A 21,028-nucleotide genomic window follows, 5' to 3' on the forward strand; every position below is an offset into this window, starting at 1 on the left:
GAGCAAAGACTATAGTCTTTGGTGTTTTTTGACCCCTAAATCTGCCAAAATCGCGCGAAAAATGAGCAAAGACTATAGTCTTTGGTGTTTTTTGACCCCTAAATCTGCCAAAATCGCGCGAATAATGAGCAAAGACTATAGTCTTTGTCTTTTTGACACCCTCAATTCTGCCAAAATCGTTCGGAAAATGAGCAAAGACTATAGTCTTTGGTGTTTTTTGACCCCTCAATCTGCCAAAATCGCGCGAAAAATGAGCAAAGACTATAGTCTTTGTCTTTTTGACACCCTCAATCCTGCCAAAATCGCTCGAAAAATGAGCAAAGACTATAGTCTTTGGTGTTTTTTGACCCCTCAATCTGCCAAAATCGCTCGAAAAATGAGCAAAGACTATAGTCTTTGTCTTTTTGACACCCTCAATTCTGCCGAAATCGCTCGAAAAATGAGCAAAGACTATAGTCTTTGGTGTTTTTTGACCCCTAAATCTGCCAAAATCGCGCGAAAAATGAGCAAAGACTATAGTCTTTGATGTTTTTTGACCCCTGAATCTGCCAAAATCGCGCGAAAAATGAGCAAAGACTATAGTCTTTGGTGTTTTTTGACCCCTAAATCTGCCAAAATCGCGCGAAAAATGAGCAAAGACTATAGTCTTTGTCTTTTTGACACCCTCAATTCTGCCAAAATTGTTCGGAAAATGAGCAAAGACTATAGTCTTTGGTGTTTTTTGACCCCTCAATCTGCCAAAATCGCGCGAAAAATGAGCAAAGACTATAGTCTTTGTCTTTTTGACACCCTCAATCCTGCCAAAATCGCTCGAAAAATGAGCAAAGACTATAGTCTTTGGTGTTTTTTGACCCCTAAATCTGCCAAAATCGCTCGAAAAATGAGCAAAGACTATAGTCTTTGGTGTTTTTTGACCCCTAAATCTGCCAAAATCGCGCGAAAAATGAGCGAAGACTATAGTCTTTGATGTTTCTTGACCCCTAAATCTGTCAAGATCGCGCGAAAAATGAGCAAAGACTATAGTCTTTGTCTTTTTGACATCCTCAATTCTGCCAAAATCGTTCGGAAAATGAGCAAAGACTATAGTCTTTGGTGTTTTTTGACCCCTAAATCTGCCAAAATCGCTCGAAAAATGAGCAAAGACTATAGTCTTTGGTGTTTTTTGACCCCTAAATCTGCCAAAATCGCGCGAAAAATGAGCAAAGACTATAGTCTTTGATGTTTTTTGGCCCCTGAATCTGCCAAAATCGCGCGAAAAATGAGCAAAGACTATAGTCTTTGGTGTTTTTTGACCCCTAAATCTGCCAAAATCGCGCGAAAAATGAGCAAAGACTATAGTCTTTGTCTTTTTGACACCCTCAATTCTGCCAAAATCGTTCGGAAAATGAGCAAAGACTATAGTCTTTGGTGTTTTTTGACCCCTAAATCTGCCAAAATCGCGCGAAAAATGAGCAAAGACTATAGTCTTTGTCTTTTCGACCCCTAACTCTGCCAAAATCGCTTGAAAAATGAGCAAAGACTATAGTCTTTGGTGTTTTTTGACCCCTAAATCTGCCAAAATCGCTCGAAAAATGAGCAAAGACTATAGTCTTTGTCTTTTTGACACCCTCAATTCTGCCAAAATCGTTCGGAAAATGAGCAAAGACTATAGTCTTTGGTGTTTTTTGACCCCTAAATCTGCCAAAATCGCGCGGAAAATTAGCAAAGACTATAGTCTTTGTCTTTTTGACACCCTCAATTCTGCCAAAATCGCTCGAAAAATGAGCAAAGACTATAGTCTTTGGTGTTTTTTGACCCGTAAATCTGCCAAAATCGCGCGGAAAATGAGCAAAGACTATAGTCTTTGGTGTTTTTTGACCCCTAAATCTGCCAAAATCGCGCGAAAAATGAGCAAAGACTATAGTCTTTGTCTTTTTGACACCCTCAATTCTGCCAAAATCGCTCGAAAAATGAGCAAAGACTATAGTCTTTGGTCTTTTTTGACCCCTAAATCTGCCAAAATCGCGCGAAAAATGAGCAAAGACTATAGTCTTTGTCTTTTTGACACCCTCAATTCTGCCAAAATCGCTCGAAAAATGAGCAAAGACTATAGTCTTTGATGTTTTTTGACCCCTAAATCTGCCAAGATCGCGCGAAAAATGAGCAAAGACTATAGTCTTTGTCTTTTTGACACTCTCAATTCTGCCAAAATCGTTCGGAAAATGAGCAAAGACTATAGTCTTTGGTGTTTTTTGACCCCTACATCTGCCAAAATCGCGCAAAAAATGAGCAAAGACTATAGTCTTTGTCTTTTTGACACCCTTAATTCTGCCAAAATCGTTCGGAAAATGAGCAAAGACTATAGTCTTTGGTGTTTTTTGACCCCTAAATCTGCCAAAATCGCGCGAAAAATGAGCAAAGACTATAGTCTTTGTCTTTTTGACACCCTCAATTCTGCCAAAATCGCTCGAAAAATGAGCAAAGACTATAGTCTTTGGTGTTTTTCGACCCCTAAATCTGCCAAAATTGCTCGAAAAATTAGCAAAGACTATAGTCTTTGGTGTTTTTTGACCCCTAAATCTGCCAAAATCGCGCGAAAAATGAGCAAAGACTATAGTCTTTGTTTTTTTGACACCCTCAATTCTGCCAAAATCGCTCGAAAAATGAGCAAAGACTATAGTCTTTGTCTTTTTGACACCCTCAATTCCGCCAAAATCGCTCGAAAAATGAGCAAAGACCATAGTCTTTGGTGTTTTTTGACCCCTAAATCTGCCAAAATCGCGCGGAAAATTAGCAAAGACTATAGTCCTTGGTGTTTTTTGACCCCTAAATCTGCCAAAATCGCTCGAAAAATGAGCAAAGACTATAGTTTTTGGTGTTTTCACATCCCCAATCCTTCCACAATCGCTCGAAAAATCAGCAAAAACTTTAGATTTTCTCATCTTCACTGGGAATCAGTGTTCATAACCGACGACCATGACATCCGAATACTCCATAGAAACTCACTACCGGAAACTGACAGTTTTCTTTAAATCCACAGGATACTTGAGTTATCAACCCCCATGCTGATCTACGGCGGCAAACTAATATTACTAACTCAGAACTGGCTTAGGGATACTTCGTGAGGACACAGAATGCCGAGGAAACACCCACCCACCGACTCGCTTACGCCGGAACGTGAGCCCGCTTCGCTCAGTCCGAGCTGTTTTGCCTATTCGATTCGATAAGATTTATATGGCCGCATTAAAAATAATTTCACTTGAAATAATTTCAGCTAGGCAAGCGCATAGTTTCTCTCTTATTTCCAGGAGTAGGTTAAACGATGTTACGGCATCTAATTTGTAAGCCCAAAATATGTCGTTAACAGTCGGTCTAACGATCGACTCAAAACTGCTCAAACTTCGGACTCTAAATGTATAGAACAAAATGCAAGACCTCGATGCAAATAGAATTCAACCCAGGTCTGCATATGATTCCTCGATTCCCTATCAAACGGTACAACCGAAGAAATCCAAAATACAACATGAATTGTAAAGAACGTTCGATCAGCTATTGCAGTTATTTCTCTGCAATAGCTGCAACATAAATATTTGGGTATGAAATCTATTTGTACACTTCTTGAGTTCTGGCCTGCAGTGATGCAGCGCAACGAGCTTTTCGAAACCCACTTCTAGATACCCAACTGCTACAAGGTTACAAGAAATGTACGTGAATTATATGAAAAGAAAATGTTCGAAAACCTCGGGAATCCTACGGTGAGACATGTCCTCTGTTCATTCATGCAGGGAGTGATTCGGAATAGCAGTCATTATTTCAAGCACAGTAATCATCAAATAATTAGAATTCGTCATTTTCCAGATCTCAACCTCGCATTATTTCTCATTTCCAATTTACTTCTCATCGCAAATAACTCAGTAAATTTTTGCGAAAACGTACTAGAGGCCAAAGGGTTCGTTTCTTTTTTCATCACCGGCCTGATGAAGAACCAAGTCCTACAGGAGTATAGCTGTACGATACGGTGACAGTACTACATTGTGAGGTTCCACGTTGATAGCTGGAAGGCATTTGGGTATCAAAATCTATTTATATTGTACAACCAGGCCAATGATGTGGCGCAACATTTATTCCGAAACCCACTTCTAGCTGTATTCAAAACCAACGCTAGATATTATAGTAAAAACTGCAGGGTTCATTGAACTTGACAACTATATGAATTCGTGTGATTTACAATTTTCAAATAAAAAGTAATGCTGATTGACAGAAAGCAATTTCCCAGAAGATGTATCAGTTCACTTTTCAGTTAATTTTTATTTCACCAGGGTGAACTTCGCGTCAAAATTCGCGACTTGCGAATACTGTGGTCTTAACTCCTCAGAATGATTTTCTGTACGTTGTTCAAACGATAATTTCCTGACACGAATTTTTGAACAAAAGAAAGGATCACTTAAGCCTAATCAAGAAGACACGTGATCCAAAATGAGATTAATCGGAAATATTGAAAAAATTTTAGCTATTTTTAATAGCGATGCAATTATTATAATGCTCATGTCTTATCGGTTAGCGGTTAAATCTCGCCTAAAAGTAGACAGCCGAAGATATAAGATTATTCAATTCTTACAGACGGCTGCGGCTTATTTGTTCACGTGGCTTGAATATATGCACAAATTTAATATCCTTCAACCAATGAAGTGGCCTGAGTCATAAAACGTACGTGTCGCAATTCTACATCTAAGTTATCATCGCAATTTCTTTTTATTTTATTCTTTTTATGCGTGCTCTCATGTGTTATACCATCGATAAGTCAGCAGGTGAAATTCTTGAAATAAGCGCACATTCGCATACGTCTAATTTTATTACAATGAATTTTGTTTAGTGTAGATTGAATTTTCTAATTGATCAAAGAGAGCAGTTGATTGGGTTTCCGAAATAACAGGAGTTACAACAGTTACGATTTTTTTTCATATGCGTATACCGGAATAAAGTATACGCCACGAATAAGACCTCTCAACATTATTGACGTTTATCTGTGATCATTATTCAAGTCCGTCGCTATATTTATCAGCCATAGCTATACCGATGCTGATGCACGTTTCGTAATATGACGATGCCACGAATATAGAAAATCAGTAGGCGATGCAGTTGCAAGACGCGTTTTGCAAAAAAAACCTGACTGACGACGTTGATAAATTTTCAAGTAATACAAATGGGCGCTCGAAAATCGCGATCAGACAAAACGATTCAGATGGGATAACGACGAAAAATATGTTTCCGGAGTGACGGAGGCATTTTCAAAAAACTTCGTCAGCATATAAGATGAGTCGGATACATGAAGGCCAAGTGAGCTTGCGACGTGATACCAATATCGACGAATCCGAATTGTTCTGAACAACCGCGACGCTCTGGATCATTTCAAAAATTTCAAATCAAAATTGATTACAAGTTTTGAAACAATTTTCTCTACGAAAATCGCAGCTACGGATGTATGTAAAATGGTGAATAATGATAAGTTCCTTCTTTTTTAATCATGTTTTCACGTACAAATGACATTTGCGGAATTCTATTACGAAACGGGTTATCACAATACTCGGTATGTTCAAGTGACCCAGAGTGAATGAAGAAATTTCCGTTCGACGTATATGATATTGTTCGACGTTTTCAGCTGCCTTAAAGACGACTAAAGTTCTGAGCAATGAGGAGACCAATCGGTGACCATGTACTTAAGGAATCATGACCGACTCGTTGGGTATCCTCGGATCAGCCAGAGTACAGGGGTGCGGAGAGGAGATCCGTCGTTTAGTTATATGGGTGTTGGAAATGGTTGGGAATTCGAAGTGGGGAGGTAGTAAGCAAAACAAGCCTAACTGTAGAACACCACCATTGCACAGTCCGCTCGTCGCTAGCCGTTCAACAGTTGCACTTTTTCAACGCGCAAACGCGATTCAAGCTCTCGAGAGTATCGATTAATTTGCTGTAATTTTTTCGTCAAACTTTTGAGAATTGTTTTCATCCTGATTCGGGAGAATTTTTGAAATGGAATTACTTCGACCGGATCTGCCCTCCAGATGCACGTGGCAACCAAATGCGAAAAATACTCCTCATTCGCACAGACCGCCGTGAGTAGAAAAAAAATTCAATTATTTCATCAGCGTACGCGTTGGCTCAAGAGTAGCGTAAGTGAAGACGCAATTGAATATTCAATAGCATCCAGTTATCTTCAAGTGATGACGGCGTGTACATATTCATGAGGAAATACAGAATTCGATTAATAAACCGTCGCAATTGAGAACTTGCTGTCGCCATCGGTGGCTAGCCGGACTGTCCCATGATGCAGCAGCAATCCCGCGTCTCAGACATCACCTTGAGTTTTCGAGAAAATAAAACTATCAGCAAAATACTCTTACGATCTGATACTATGACGCTGATTATCGATCAATAGATAAGGCGCTGAAAGTATTTATTTTTTAAGCGGCACGTCGAAACAATTTGAAAAATGAATTATTGAAATCACTGATGTTAGTCCTTTGACTTAGCAAACCTTTGTTAAGAACCTTGGACAATACAAAACCTTCGGCTGATCTCTGAAAAAAATGTAAACAGCCATGAATATCCTATTGATCTTGATAAAAAATTTTGGCACCGCTATACACGTATACGATGCCAATTAGTTCACGAAACTTGTTAAATATATCAGCGGTAATAACTGGCAATCAAAAATGAGTTGATCATCATTATCAATCATCAAATCTAGCTGTTACTCAGAATGCGCAATATCATCAGTGATTTGAAGAAATGAATTTTACGCAACGTCTTATTAGATAACAGTAACGTAAATTCTAATATTAAAGAACAAAACGTTTACGGACTGAAAAATGCCCAAGCTGTAGTTTTCAAAACTAGTTATTCGAAATTTCAGAACACGCGAAATTTTAGAGATCCTAAAATGACGTCGGTAGCTATATTTACCAGAAGGCATTGAAATTTGAGTTCCAACTTCCCTATTCCTTCAACAGTAACAATAGGTGAATAGCAATCGATAATATGCAACCTAGATTCACCGTCAGATTCAAATAGATAATCCAAGTTGCCTTAGGTATGGATTATTCGCATGAGCTATAAATGAGTATAGAAAAAGTATAACGGAAGTCTCTTCGAACGCAGAAGTTCGAAAAAGCAACATTATCTAGGCCAACCAAGCACTAATTGATGCTTCATCGTAATTCACACGAATTAACGCCTGTTTCAGTGTCGATAATCGGAAAGGAATACTCCCTCATGTCTTGGATGCTATAGGTCAAACTCCTCTAGTGCGATTGACCAACCTACCCAAATCGTTGGATATTAAATGTGAAATTCGTAAGTATATTTCTGAAATATTTGAACTGTACTTTACCAGCAGACTAGCTGTGGGAAATAATACGTCAATGAGCTCTGAGATCAATAGAACGTTATTTATTTTCAGTGGCAAAATGTGAATTTTTGAATCCTGGTGGCTCTGTGAAAGATCGAATCGCGTATAGAATGATCCAAGATGCAGAAGATAAGGGAATACTGAAACCAGGGTACACCATCATTGAACCAACAAGTGGTAACACGGGTATTGGTTTGGCGATGGCAGCTGCTGTTAAAGGATACCGTTGCATCATTGTGATGCCTGAAAAGATGTCAAATGAAAAAGTTGATACTCTACACGCACTTGGGGCCGAAATCGTCAGAACACCAACAGAGGCTGCATGGGATAGCCCCGAAGGGCACATCACAGTTTCACAAATATTACAAAAGAAAATACCGAACAGTGTAATTTTAGATCAGGTAATGGTAGAGCAAACTCACTCCAAATTAATAATTCACAATCTCTTTTTTTCTCAGGGAAGATATTTAATCTCTGTGTTTGTCCTCAGTATACCAATCCCGGAAATCCGCTGGCACATTATGATCAAACGGGCCAAGAAATTTGGGAACAATGTGGTGGAAAAATTGATTATCTGGTCGCTGGATCAGGCACGGGTGGCACAATAACTGGTATAAGTCGTAAATTCAAAGAACTTTCACCAGAAACCAAAATCGTAGCTGTAGATCCGGAGGGAAGTATTCTTGCAGAACCTGAGGAGATAAATAAAAGTGATGTCACATTCTACGAAGTGGAGGGAATCGGGTATGAATTTTCCGCATTAACATTCGAGATATGAAGATGTATTTCGCCCGTCATAAGGTGTCAAAATTTAAATACGTGTTTCTCTAACTATGTCGATAAAAATTTCAGATATGACTTTACACCCACAGTTCTGGATCGCAATTTAATAGATATATGGGTAAAAACCAATGACAAAGAATCATTGAACTGCGCTCGTTCATTGATCCGTCAGGAAGGATTATTGTGTGGTGGTAGCAGCGGGGCTGCAATGTCGACTGCTTTGAAATTAGCCAAGGATCTCCCAGCTGATAAACGAGTTGTCGTAATTTTGCCTGATGGGATTCGTAACTACATGACCAAATTCGTATCCGATCACTGGATGGAAGCTAGGGGTTTTACGGTAAGTTCTATAACGTTTTACAAGTTTAGTGGCTTTCCAATACGAGACTCTTATCAGGGTTTTTTTCAGGATCCCCCTGCTCCTGTGGAGGCAAATAAATGGTGGTGGAACACAGAAATCTCAAGCCTGCATCTACAGACACCCTCTACTCTTACTGTAGATACCACGTGTCAAGAGGCCATCACAATCTTACAGAAAAATGGCCTGGAGCAAATTCCTATAGTAGAAAATGATGGGACTGTCTTGGGCGTTATAACTTCAAGTCGTCTCACCAGTGACATTATTTCGGGAAAAGTTAGCTGCACGGATGCCGCGGTAAAAGTAGTCATAAAACAGTTCAGAAGGCTCAGGTCTTCAGATACTCTAGGAAGAGTGTCTCGAATTCTGGAGAAAGAAGGATTTGTTGTTGTCATTGATGAGAAACCGGCTGCACATTTAGTGGGTATCGTCACTCGGATGGACCTTTTGAATTACGTTACTAAGCCGCACAGTAATGGCAATGCTTGAATATTATAAATTCAGCGCCTTTTTTCAACAAACGGTTTGATGAGTGGCTTCTCTCACATTTTCTTTCATATTTCAATTGATGATGCATATTAGTCTCAACAAATAATTAATTATATTCAATGATTTTTACAACTTACAAATTAGCTATTTTTATGCATCTATTGTGCAATATTACATTGTTGAACATAAAACACTAGACTGATTATAAACGCAATTCTGTGTATGCGTTTTTGCCATGAAGGGTGATGAATATGAATCGATGTTTGCAATGCTATACAATAAAGTGATATCTCACAGGAATAAAATTACCCTTACTACCTTCTTTTGATCAGTTAAAAATCAATGAATGGTCATATTTTCAACTCACCATTTATTGTTCCCATAACTGACACTTAAGAAATGTGTTGTTGATGCAATGATGATCAGAGTTTCTAACAAGATACAGTATTAGTGGTCACTGTCAACGCATAGATGAATGTGTTGCAATTTTCACGAATTTAGTGCCAATAGAAAATTCTGCGAATTTTGTACACTGTTACATTACATTATACACTTATCAATAATAACGTCCTCAAATCTGGAGAAAAAAAAAATTAAGTCCTCTGAACTTGAACATGAAATTTACAACTAGGTAGGGTTGATATTTCTGCAGTAACTGTACTAAGGATACCGAGATTAGCAAGACTTCCTCGTAGAAGGCCACAGGTAAATGCTAAGAGACGTGGAGCTTCTCGCAGATATTGACTGCTGTTTGGAGCGCCGATGTTAGTTAATAGACGAAATGCATGATCGTGCAATACATAAACTCCCTGGTGATTTGTTCGCAAGTTATCAACCTGTTTTCGATGTAAGCTTGACCAAAGATCAGTGCATATGAATTTAATTGTTTCTAACTCATCCTTAAAACGTGACCACTCTCGGGTCAAACGCTCCATGATACGATAACCAACTGCAAACCCCATCGATTCTAAAGGTGTAAGGTCCTCTTCCCCATCCTAATTAAGAACATTAACAAGTTATTATAACGTACCTTGTACCTTGCAAATCAAGGTAGAATACATCTAATTGGAATGATAAACATTGTGATTACTACAAATAAGGCAATGTCGCATTGGCACAAAAACTGTGGGAGTCCATGGATTTACGATATAGGTATCTTCAATGTGTTATGTGGCTCTACTTGGTTACTTATATTATTTGATAAGTACTTTTACTACCAACCTTGCTGTTCGGTGGTTGCCTGCTTAAGACATAATTAACCATTTCTGCATGTAAATATTCAAAAAGAGACTCGTCCGCCTCTCCTGAGTCAGGGAAGTTAGTTTTTGTATCGATAGCCTGCTGCTTCATATCAGTGTTTCATCGGAATAACGTTGCCAAATAATATCAACCCCGAAATGCAAATTTTTTCAAGATTTTTTTGGCTTACAAACTCTGGATCTCAAACCGGTCGAACTGTTTAAATTATCACCAGCTGTCAAAAGGGTCAACTTCTTTTCTGTGAGCCGTGTTCAGGTTATTCACTATAAGTTCATATCCATCCAAATCGAATGGTAAGGCAGTACGAGTAATACAATGTTATGTATTTCTTTTCTAAACCAAAGCAAATAGTTCTGAGGGTGCTTGCGTTCTTTTCAACGATACACACCTCTTAAATTATACGAGAGGTGCAGTAGTTTAGCTTTATAAACAGTTTTTTGAAATCACTGTTGAAACTCCATTGAACTCCACTGACGTCTCGTGAGAGTTGGAGCGTTTTTGGTACTCACTAATCTCTATACTACTGCACAAGCATGCGCGCCACCAACGCGAGATAAAGTGGGTGGATATAGCGGTCGAACCTAAAAATTAGCGAAGACACTTGTGTTTTAAGTGTCACCTGTCACCTGTCAAACTTTCAATAATAATGGCAAGTTTAGAACGATGCAATCAATATTAAGTCAGTGTAACGAGCACACCTCTTTATCAAGATCATTATACTTTGTTTCGAGTATTATCAAATATTAATAGTAATAATTACCAATTGATTGACATCATTCCATCAGACCATTGTAGTGTAAATTATTAACCATCACTATCGAGCTAATCGCAAATCTTTCCTCTTACTTTACAGATTCGGTTTATCCTAATCCAGAACAGGGCAGGTAAGACTCGGCTGGCAAAATGGTACATGAACTTCGATGACGATGAAAAACAGAAACTCATCGAAGAAGTACATGCTGTAGTCACCGTTAGGGACGCCAAGCACACCAACTTTGTCGAGGTTTTATGATTACAGTGAAAATTATACATATATTTATTCAACCTAACTGATAATTAAACAATCAAGACTCTTGTGTATTATTTTCTTTGGATAAAACAATGCTATCAATTCCATAATTTTTTCAAATTGCTATCATTGACTACTAATATCTCGTACTAGTTGTCAATCATATATATTTACACTTGTGTACATGCTGGTTGCAGTTTCGAAACTTCAAAATAGTCTACAGACGTTACGCTGGATTGTACTTCTGTATATGTGTGGATGTAAATGACAATAATCTTTGTTATTTGGAAGCAATTCATAATTTCGTGGAAGTGTTGAACGAATATTTCCACAACGTATGTGAACTGGATCTGGTATTCAACTTCTACAAGGTAAATGTTTTGTCCGATATCAAATATTTGCTAGCAGCAATGGTACTCTCGAGTTCAGATTATTCAACAGATTGTCTCATTTACAGGTGTACACCGTAGTAGATGAAATGTTTCTTGCTGGTGAAATCAGAGAAACCAGTCAGACAAAAGTTCTCAAACAACTCCTTATGTTAAACTCTCTCGAATAATGATAACGATAATAATATTCCTATTCCATTAGAAATGTTCTGTATTTAAGATCTCTCTAAATAAAATCTCATACCCCATTTTTGCTATCTTTGTCATTTCAATTGAGAAACATCTCGATTGATCACAACGCTGTACGAGATTTAAGTTTATCTCAATCATCAATGCAGTGTTCGTTGCTGGATATAAGTAATATTGATCTCAACTTTTATGGGAGAAGAGCTCGGACTCACCGATGATCGGTATTTACCATCTGTAGTTGATTGGGATTCTTATTCTATAATGGAAGGGCCTTATATAGTCATATAGCTACCGAGGGAAAGAGAGAGCTCTGCTGGTATTTGTTACCACCTTTAACGACAAACGCTTAAAGAAGAAGTTATATTTCGTATTGTTTAATAGTCATGATTTGAAAAATATGATTCCTATCAAAACTATCAAAACGGTCGCTCTTCCACAAGCGTTTTATTTAAGATATAACTAGACAAGAAATCTAATCGAGTAAAAGAAATTTCAATAAAATTTCTTTGTTAAATATGAAATACTTATACACTTGGAGAGTTAGAATAATATGTTTGTGTGTCAAATTGACGAGTGATATAAAGTCGTGATAGCTGAAGCCGATTTAATCAAACTAATTTATTATAATTTTCCCTAGATCGTATTGCGGCGTCGAGTTCCTTAACGCTGTGAACACTCTCTTTGTATCGGAGTGGTCGCGTATGTCAGGCGCAGGTTGTAATAAAACTACGACTGCCACAGCATGCATGCATCCAATAACGTGGCGCCGTTCGACGAATCTTTAATTAAATCGGCCGACAGCTCGCGAACTAAATAAAACTTTATATGCTTTCCCCTCCGCAAAACGCTATGGCGATCGTCGGGTGATCGTAAAATAAGAGGTCCATGCTCAGATTCGATACGTCGAATTCAAATGTCTAAAGGCTATATACATGTATGCATAGGTAATATAAATGTATATATCTGCATATAATATATATAACAACGATTGTTAAGTTCTCTCAAGCAAATGGCCATCATTCCGTATATCCGTAGCATCGTTAATTAAACTATAATCGTAATAAGCGTGCGGGCTAATTATCATATGTTACGCCTCTCATGTGTATACTGTCGTAAACGAGTGGGAGGAATAGTGCCGCATTAGATAGGTTCTTTTCTCCCTTTCGATAATGTTATTTATCGTAAAAATCGACAATAATTTATTCAAAATGCTGTCGTTTCGATAGAAAAGAAAAAAACTCTGTCAGGTGAACAACGAAATTGTTTACTTATATGATATTAGAAATGAACATTTGCACAGAGAAATCTTTGTCAAAAAAGTAGCGAATTCTCCACTGTGCAAGATGATTTTATTGTGTTATGTATCATTGAAAGTATTCACAGAGAAGAACGAATACGATCATAAAAATTCCTGCAAGTTTAGAAAATAACAAAAATATTCTTTGTTCTAGAGACAGAGAAGAATTGCAGAACATAAATATGAATCAGATGATCGAGAAAGGTGGTGTAAAATCTATGGATGTTCGATTCTGGCTTTTCGCCATATTTCAAGATATGATGAATACGGAATAACAAATTTCACGAGATCGTCGACTGGTGTACATACATCATTGGGTATAAAAGTAGCTGTGCCGCGCGGACATGTTCTCGAGAAATTTTGGCACATGCAGCGTATGGGAGTTTAAAGAGAACGTGGAGGAAATCTATAGAACTTCCAAGATAGATAGCGAATAATAAATTCAGTATTTAATCATATGGACTTTCACGTCTTAATTAGAAAAAAAAGAATCCACGTTAATCGGCCAGATTTCAATTTTCTACGATGTATTGGATGATTTTATTTGTTCTTTTGTAATTACCGAATCGGTGTAGAACGAAGATTTCAAAAATCTGCGAGGACTGCAGCTTATCAATAGCGTAATTGCAGCAGTGCGATATATTATGCATATGTATAATTATTATAAGCGCGTGCGGTACGAACATATGTATATATACCTGGGATGGTTAAGATATATGAAACAAGGCTTGAAGTTAAAACTGTACGAATATGTATAACATTTAAGATCGGGGTTATCTCGGGGTTATCACCCGATGATAGAAGGCAGTAGGGAGCTTGTAGTGGCGGCGACCCCTGCAACTGATATCGCGCGTCGCTTCGCCTGGATACGCCTCTCTTGTATTCTCTCATAATACAAGAAATTTCATACATAAAATTCAGATATTCGTATTTATTTTATAGAAATCCAGATCATGTTATATATATTTGTATACCTATATATACCGATCGTTCACTCCGCGCGCAATAGTGATTCTAATTGACCGAGTAAGATTACCCAGTACACATACATGTATACATTTGACGTAAAGTATACGCATATATACAAACGCCGAGAAGTAAAATCGATTTTTGCTCTATCCGTATTGATATTCATTCATTAAAAAAAAAATATTTTGTCAAATATCGCCAGACGTGTTCTCTTAATAACATACGGCGGTCCTCGGTATACGATGATATAGGCACCTGCGACGCTCACAGATAATTTTTAATATTATTAAATGTCTAAAACTCTGAGAAGAACAAAACGCGATAATCAATTATCAAGATTCTATACCATCTCAATGGAATACTTCAAACAAAATTATTGTGATGCATTTTTACACTAATAAATAAAACAGTGCAGTCGAAGACACGAGCGTATTAAGTGTTGCAGTTGCAGTTGCATTCAAACTTTCCTCAATCTGATTCGAACTAATTATTTATTAATTCACATAAATTCTCGATAATTCGGATATCGATTATGGAATCTACATAATGAAGCGCGGGCGTGCTAATGTGCATGATTTTTTTCAAATCCATATAACAAAACTAATTTTTGCATCATACGTCCAATTCACAATATTATAGGTACCTGTGCAGCTTGCGTATAGGTATACAAATAATTGATCGAAATCAGATGACATTTTTAAAGATATCTGAATAGTATATACTGATATTCATGCTCGTTTCGATTATTATATACTCGAATGTTTTCAGATATAGCTCATTGACTTCATCATCATTATATGGATTATTATATTAGTTAGTTTTATATTTTATATGTTCGCACATGGACGATGATCTTCCGACCCGTATACAAGCCTAGCTGGCGTTTCCACCATGTAATCGTACATTATATGAAAAATAACTTGTATGATGTACTACATATCTGTGTGTATGTACCTATTACCTATGTACGCGTAAATAAATGTTTAGTCTCGCAGTCATATATGTGAGTAATTATTACAGACGAATTTCGCATCTTCATGCTCATTGTATAATATACCAGCTATGTAGAGGGTGATTTGTTTCAAAAGGTCCGAAATGAGGTTACAATGTCTCAAAAAAACTTCAAAGCGTGCTTCATAAGTTGCAAGAGAAGGATAAATTTGAGAACAGGAAAATTTTTGTCATTTCGAAAAATCACGTACAGAGTTAATGAGCCTATAGACTAAAGTACATAAATTATGTAGGTGCAGATATACAATACAAGGAAGAGAAAATTTTATCCAAAAAGGATATAGAACCCTTTTTTTGTCTTATAGATTCGGACAGACACAAACATCAAATACATGTAGGTAATATATTGATGAAAAAAATGAAACTATCATTACAGCAGAGATACGTGAAAAAAAGTAGAAAATAAAAATCACACCGTATATCGAGTACACGTTACGTAGATTAAAGATTAGACGCTAGTATAATTACTTCAAGTATATAACTTACACTACGCGTTATGGGGCATAAATGACAATTTGATAACGCGAATTAAAACTTCTGATCCGCTAATCTTTTTTTTTTTTTCTTTCGTTCTTAATCGAATTGCATCAACTTGTCAGTTCCGTTTTATAAAGTAGATATATTTATAAGGCATAAAAATATGTCGCGCGATTAATTCCATGCGCATCTATCGCGGTAAATTACACTCTCTCAATTGAATTCAATTAAACCCTGAATTTTCCTATATTTTCATTCTTGGGGATGAACTGAAATAATTTTACACATCTATTGAAAAATATTCTCACGTATATTGATGTAACGACTATTGCTTGGAATTCATTGAAAATTGTTATTGAAATGAGGCAGATTATCAGACATGAATTTTCGCGAAGCGAGCGTACTCGTAGATTAAGTATAACGAAATGGTTCGAAGGACCGCGGGTGGAACACGTGCGGTCGCGTACAGTATACGGCGAGTTTGCGGGAGCACGACATCGGAGGTGGGAGGGGGGGGTGGGAGGAGAGAATTTTGGTTTTGGTTGGTTATTATGCGGAGTAAAAAGAGTGTATAAAGAAAAAAGAAAATACAGAAGAGCGGAGAGGTGCAGAGAAGGGTCGGAGGGGCGGGTCGCGTAATTAAGAACGTCTTGGGGTCCTCTTCACCCCTCCGAGTCGCGTCGTACAAATAGCCGAAGACCCTAGCGCACGTCGGCGCCTCTCAAGTCCCAGAGTTTCGACTCTCAAATCTCACAGTAAAGCTTTGGTGTCTCAGGTCTCACGTGTGTGTCGCGTTTTCTCGACTTCTACCAACTTCGCGTCTAATATTCCTGATGCCGCGGTGCACGTGCGTGCGTATAATATAACTGTACGCGCGCGACGCTCTACGGTTTTTAATCTATTTCTTTCTTTTCTTTCAGATGCGACTACGAACGACGCAACGGAAGAGGCGAACAAGACGCAAAAGAGAAGGAAGTAAAGGGGAGGGAGGAAGACTGCAAGAAGACGACACCGCGCCGCGTAGAGACACATTAGCTATATTCCTCGTTTGCATGGCGGAACGCCCCTGTGCAACGGCGGTCTCCGCCGTGCTCCGATGCACCCATCCGACACAGCCGCATCTCGCCCTGCGTCCCCCCGCGACGAGCCAAAGGGCTTTTCCATCTATTTGTCTATGCGTCCGTTTCTCAGGCGTTTCTTGTACAAGCCGCACCGCGATCCGTCTCTTTTATGTGAACTCAACCGGACTTGCCAGACGTAGAAATTATAATTGTTTCCGCAGGACCCGAACGCACGTATCCCCGACGATATATGCACCGCGTCCTTTCCGAAAATCCGCAGGACCTAATTCTGGAAATTCAATTTTCCAGTATCCTTTTTAGCCAACGCGACTCCGCGTCGTTCAGCTCCGCTATACGTCGAGAATTTCGAATCGAAAATTGAATACGATTTTAGTTCGCTGCATTGAAATATCAAATATATTTCGACGCAAAGTAGTAGGTGAAGTGATTACACAAAATTAGGAGTGGACTTGATTCGGTTGAAAAACAAAGTAACGGTCGCAACGTGATTTTCTACCTGAAGATGAAGACGAATGCGAACTACGGTTTGACTTTTTTGGTATACTAGATGAAATGAATAGCTAATACAGCGTAATATTTCCCCGTAGTCGGCTATGCGATACATAAAACAAAGTCGAAGCCTTGCATCGCAGTTCGCACGCCGCGAAGCAGAGCTTTCGGACTCGGCGAGCTGGCTGCAAAAGTCCCGCATTTCGGGGTGTCTCACCGAGCCAAGGAGTCGGAGGGCGGGGTAAAAACGATCTTCAAATTTCAAAGAAACGGCTTAGCCGCCGCACGGGCCTCATTATGCCCATATAATATAACTACAACTTTCGACTACATGACGTAGCGCTGAGTGGGCACAGTTATATTATTTCGATATTCGATCTATAGGTGCATGCAGAGGTTATATAGGGGAAGGCGGGGCAAAACGGGGTGCTTGAGAGGAGCCCGAGCATTGTGAAACTCAAATACGATGAAACTTCTTTCTCTTATTCGTACTCCAAGTGAATGAGAAATATTTTCAGTTACCATGAGAAAAAAAAAATAATAATTACTTCATCGGATGTTACCTGTAATATCAAAAATTAAACAATTAACATTCAGAGTTATTACCATCAATATTTCTTTGAAACTAGTTATAGAATGAACAAATTTTTCAAATTTATATTGATGTTCGAAGTCTTTTTCGATCATTTTAAAAAAAAAAAAGGTATAAAATTTTTGGGATGTACCCCATTTTGTCCCTATAGGTATATCTTTTTTTTTAAAAAAAGAAAGAAAGAAAGAATACCTCAATGGCATTTGAAATTGCCTAAATGAAAAAATAATTGATCGAAGTAATCGGCAAACGTTTCCGACCGTATGAAGCCGGATGTAAACAGTTCGTAAATATACATCAGCCAAATATTAATCGCAAATAGTAATCACTGGTATACCTACCTACTGAGAGCTGTCATCTATGAATGAGGGAAAATTTGGATTAGTTTATCGTACGGGGGATATGGTAATAACGTCAGGTCATAGATTAGATTACGAACCAGTATTGCGTATACGTACATAATTATATTATCCTCGTGCACATAGATGCAGTAGGCGGGCCTTATTTCATCTCCACCTTCCAACTTCACGTATGTGTTACGTACAAGTGCCGTAAAATTTTTTTTTTCTATCGGAAGTCGAGTTGGAAGTATGTACTTATACGTCGTACGTGTAGTATACGTCATCTGCACAGTACTGAATAAATAATAACTATATTAATACATATGTTTATCATACATAGGGAAGACCGGAGCAGAATTGGAACGCTGAAGAATTTCAACATCGTTTTGCCGTAGATTTGAAACGAGCGTAAATAATAATATTGTATCTTCGCCGATCAGACCATAAAAAAAAGAGACCAAACGCGAAGATATAATTTTTAATTATAATTATTACGTTGATTGCAATTGGTGTGTACCTGTGATGAAAATGTAGTCCAATACAGTGTATGAATATATGGCTGAAAAATTTAATCGCATTAATTATCGAGACTACGAAAAAAAGCAAAAATTAATCAACGTAATTTCACATATAGTTTCGTTTTCCAAATTTAATTAGCACTGCTTCATGTGTCAATTGGCGATTTAGGAAAACGAAATTATTAACTTGAAAAGGCACAATAATAGTTAATTGCGAAATTTTATTACATATATAATATATATATACTGTATTTACAATTATAAGATATACATCATCTTTCTAATATCATGTGCACAGTTCACTTTTCAACTTTACAAAAAAAAAATATTTTTATATATATATATGTAACCAAAGAAAAAAAAAATCAAACGTCATTCAATTTATAAAATAACCTAACGTTACAATTATTTATTCATACCTATATATTTTATCCAAAGAATGTATATATAAACCTTCCAACCTATATCTGTGCAACATCATACCGCATACCATACGCAATCAGCTTATGTTATAGGTATATATACAGTTAGAAAATGAACCGTTGAAAATTTCGCATCTCTACATCGTTCTAGAGGTATAAAAAAAGCAATTTTCATATTCGAGGCAAAACAACAATCGATGTAGATACCATTTTCCCTGTTATAGTTTGTTCAAATTTCATATAATTACTGCTCCGAAACAGGACTGATACACATTGTATATACGTTGAGCATTTTTTTTTTTTCTTCATAAATTTTTTCACATCCACAAATAATTGAACAAACTTTTGCATATCATCTATCTAACTTGAGAAACCAGAGAAGCGAGAAAAAAAAAAAAAGTGAAATAAAATAAATAACTAAGAGAGAAATAAGAGAGAAAAAAATACGTCATGATGCAGTATGCAGTTTCAGATCAGTGATATTAGAAAATATTGAAAATTTCACATTAAAGGTATACTTCAGTCCTGCATTCCTGCGTCAAGTGTATCTATTGACAAAAAAAAAAAAAAAGAAAATAAATAATGTATTCGTAGTTTTTTTTTTCATTTATTTGTTTTTAACGTAATACTTGCGATTGATTATATGCAATAATAAAGCTTTGTAACATATATAATTCTCTATCTATAATAATATCAGAATCGATCATCAGCTCGACCTGAGCAACGTAATTTTACTCATATGTGATTATTTGAAAAAAAAATAATTTACAGCTACCTAGCGAGATCAATGAAATAAGTAAAAAACAAAACTGAGAGAAATCAAGGTATTCAATTACCTGGCTAAAATCTAAAACGCTATTTTTTACCATCATTCTCTTCTGAAGATAACTAAAACCCGAACATGGGTTCCATCTGAACTTGTCATGACATTGAACTCGCCATAGGTGCAGTGAATATTAGAGTGCAAAAAAAGGAAAAAAAAAAAATGAACCAACCAATAAAATTCGAAAATCGCTTCGTCGCAATGAAATTTGTATTTAGGTACGCACGCCACGTACCTATCATTCAAGAGCCTCGATCAATCGTGACTACGTCGCATCACCGTTTTGCAAAATCAATAAATAATAACAATAGTAGTAATAATAATTATAAGATTATTGATATTAATGATAATTAGAAATTACCATAGTCCCGACGTCATCCGCATAATTGTCATCTATATAACGTACTGCATCGTGTATACGACATACCTATATACTTCATCGAGTATACATGATGTATTCGCGCGCATATATTACTGCAATCGAACGTTTTTTCCACCCGCCCAATAATATATAGATATTTTTATTTCGAAAAAATAATTATCACTAGACTGGATTCCAATGTATTGCAATCGAATTGTTGTAACGACATGTACAGTAGGGGGTATATATCGGTATACAGTTTAGATATAAAACGTGTGTCCTTTATACTGTGAACACATATCTATAGCAGGGTGCAGCGTAAAAAAGAAAGACGAATAGAATTTCAATAAGAAAATCCACGTCGAACCGAACGAATAATGGAAACATTTATTCTTTCCAACGAGCAATGGAAAAATAGATAATTGGGTGAATTGCGGTTGAAAATAATCGCGGAGAAATCATCTTCAGATTGCAGATATTATATACTCACTCTGAAATATGATGAATTGCGCTTCGTTCAACCTCAATTCTTCCTCCGACTGGTGAAAGTATTTACCACCAATTTGATACGCGACCGTTCGGTCAGAGCACCGCGTAGAATATGAAGATGGTCTGTGGATTTGATAATCGCGTCCTGCCGTCGAACCAAACTTAAATACCTGAATTCACATGGTTACAAATACCGTTCGCATTGATATAAACATCGGTTAAAGTTCATCGTATGTCGACAACCTACAAGGGCAATATATAATGCGTAGAACCTTAGTTTCTTATTTGTATAG

At 37.3% G+C, this 21,028-nt stretch overlaps 4 protein-coding genes across 16 annotated transcripts in view; 2 read left to right on the forward strand and 2 right to left on the reverse strand.

Moving 5' to 3' along the window:
* LOC105693834 (paired box protein Pax-9-like) overlaps nt 1-21,028 on the reverse strand; it is a 51,048-nt gene that overhangs the window by 15,067 nt on the left and 14,953 nt on the right. For 6 of the 12 annotated variants that reach the window (XM_048654909.1, XM_048654899.1, XM_048654907.1 and 3 more), the window contains 2 exons: nt 20,737-20,978; nt 18,240-18,416 (listed from right to left, as the gene is read on the reverse strand). The exons of 3 other annotated variants lie outside the window; for them this stretch is intronic. The gene's annotated coding sequence lies outside the window, so the exon portion shown is untranslated. The remainder of the gene's footprint in view (nt 1-18,239; nt 18,417-20,736; nt 20,979-21,028) is intronic. 3 more of the 12 variants (XM_048654901.1, XM_048654905.1, XM_048654900.1) reach the window with 2 other exon arrangements.
* On the forward strand, nt 5,707-9,317 carry LOC105693832 (cystathionine beta-synthase). The gene is made up of 6 exons (XM_012414029.3): nt 5,707-6,092; nt 7,223-7,332; nt 7,439-7,788; nt 7,878-8,131; nt 8,240-8,510; nt 8,580-9,317. Exons 1-6 carry the CDS (start codon nt 6,010-6,012, stop codon nt 9,015-9,017), a joined length of 1,506 nt encoding a protein of 501 aa, XP_012269452.2. The 5' UTR covers nt 5,707-6,009; the 3' UTR covers nt 9,018-9,317.
* On the reverse strand, nt 9,111-10,384 carry LOC105693835 (trafficking protein particle complex subunit 6b). Its single transcript, XM_012414031.3, has 2 exons — nt 10,239-10,384; nt 9,111-10,012 (listed from the first exon to the last, which is right to left on the reverse strand). Exons 1-2 carry the CDS (start codon nt 10,365-10,367, stop codon nt 9,611-9,613), a joined length of 531 nt encoding a protein of 176 aa, XP_012269454.1. The 5' UTR covers nt 10,368-10,384; the 3' UTR covers nt 9,111-9,610.
* LOC105693836 (AP-2 complex subunit sigma) lies at nt 10,553-11,925 on the forward strand. 2 transcript variants are annotated; one of them, XM_048654915.1, is made up of 4 exons: nt 10,553-10,570; nt 11,131-11,280; nt 11,484-11,657; nt 11,744-11,925. In XM_048654915.1, the coding sequence occupies exons 1-4, from the start codon at nt 10,568-10,570 to the stop codon at nt 11,843-11,845; spliced, it is 429 nt and encodes a 142-aa protein (XP_048510872.1). In that variant the 5' UTR covers nt 10,553-10,567; the 3' UTR covers nt 11,846-11,925. The 2 variants fall into 2 exon arrangements, with proteins under 2 accessions (XP_048510872.1, XP_012269455.2); XM_012414032.3 differs by lacking the exon at nt 10,553-10,570 and adding an exon at nt 10,785-10,926.

This window comes from Athalia rosae, chromosome 4, assembly GCF_917208135.1.
Source record: "Athalia rosae chromosome 4, iyAthRosa1.1, whole genome shotgun sequence".
NCBI lineage: Eukaryota > Metazoa > Arthropoda > Insecta > Hymenoptera > Athaliidae > Athalia > Athalia rosae.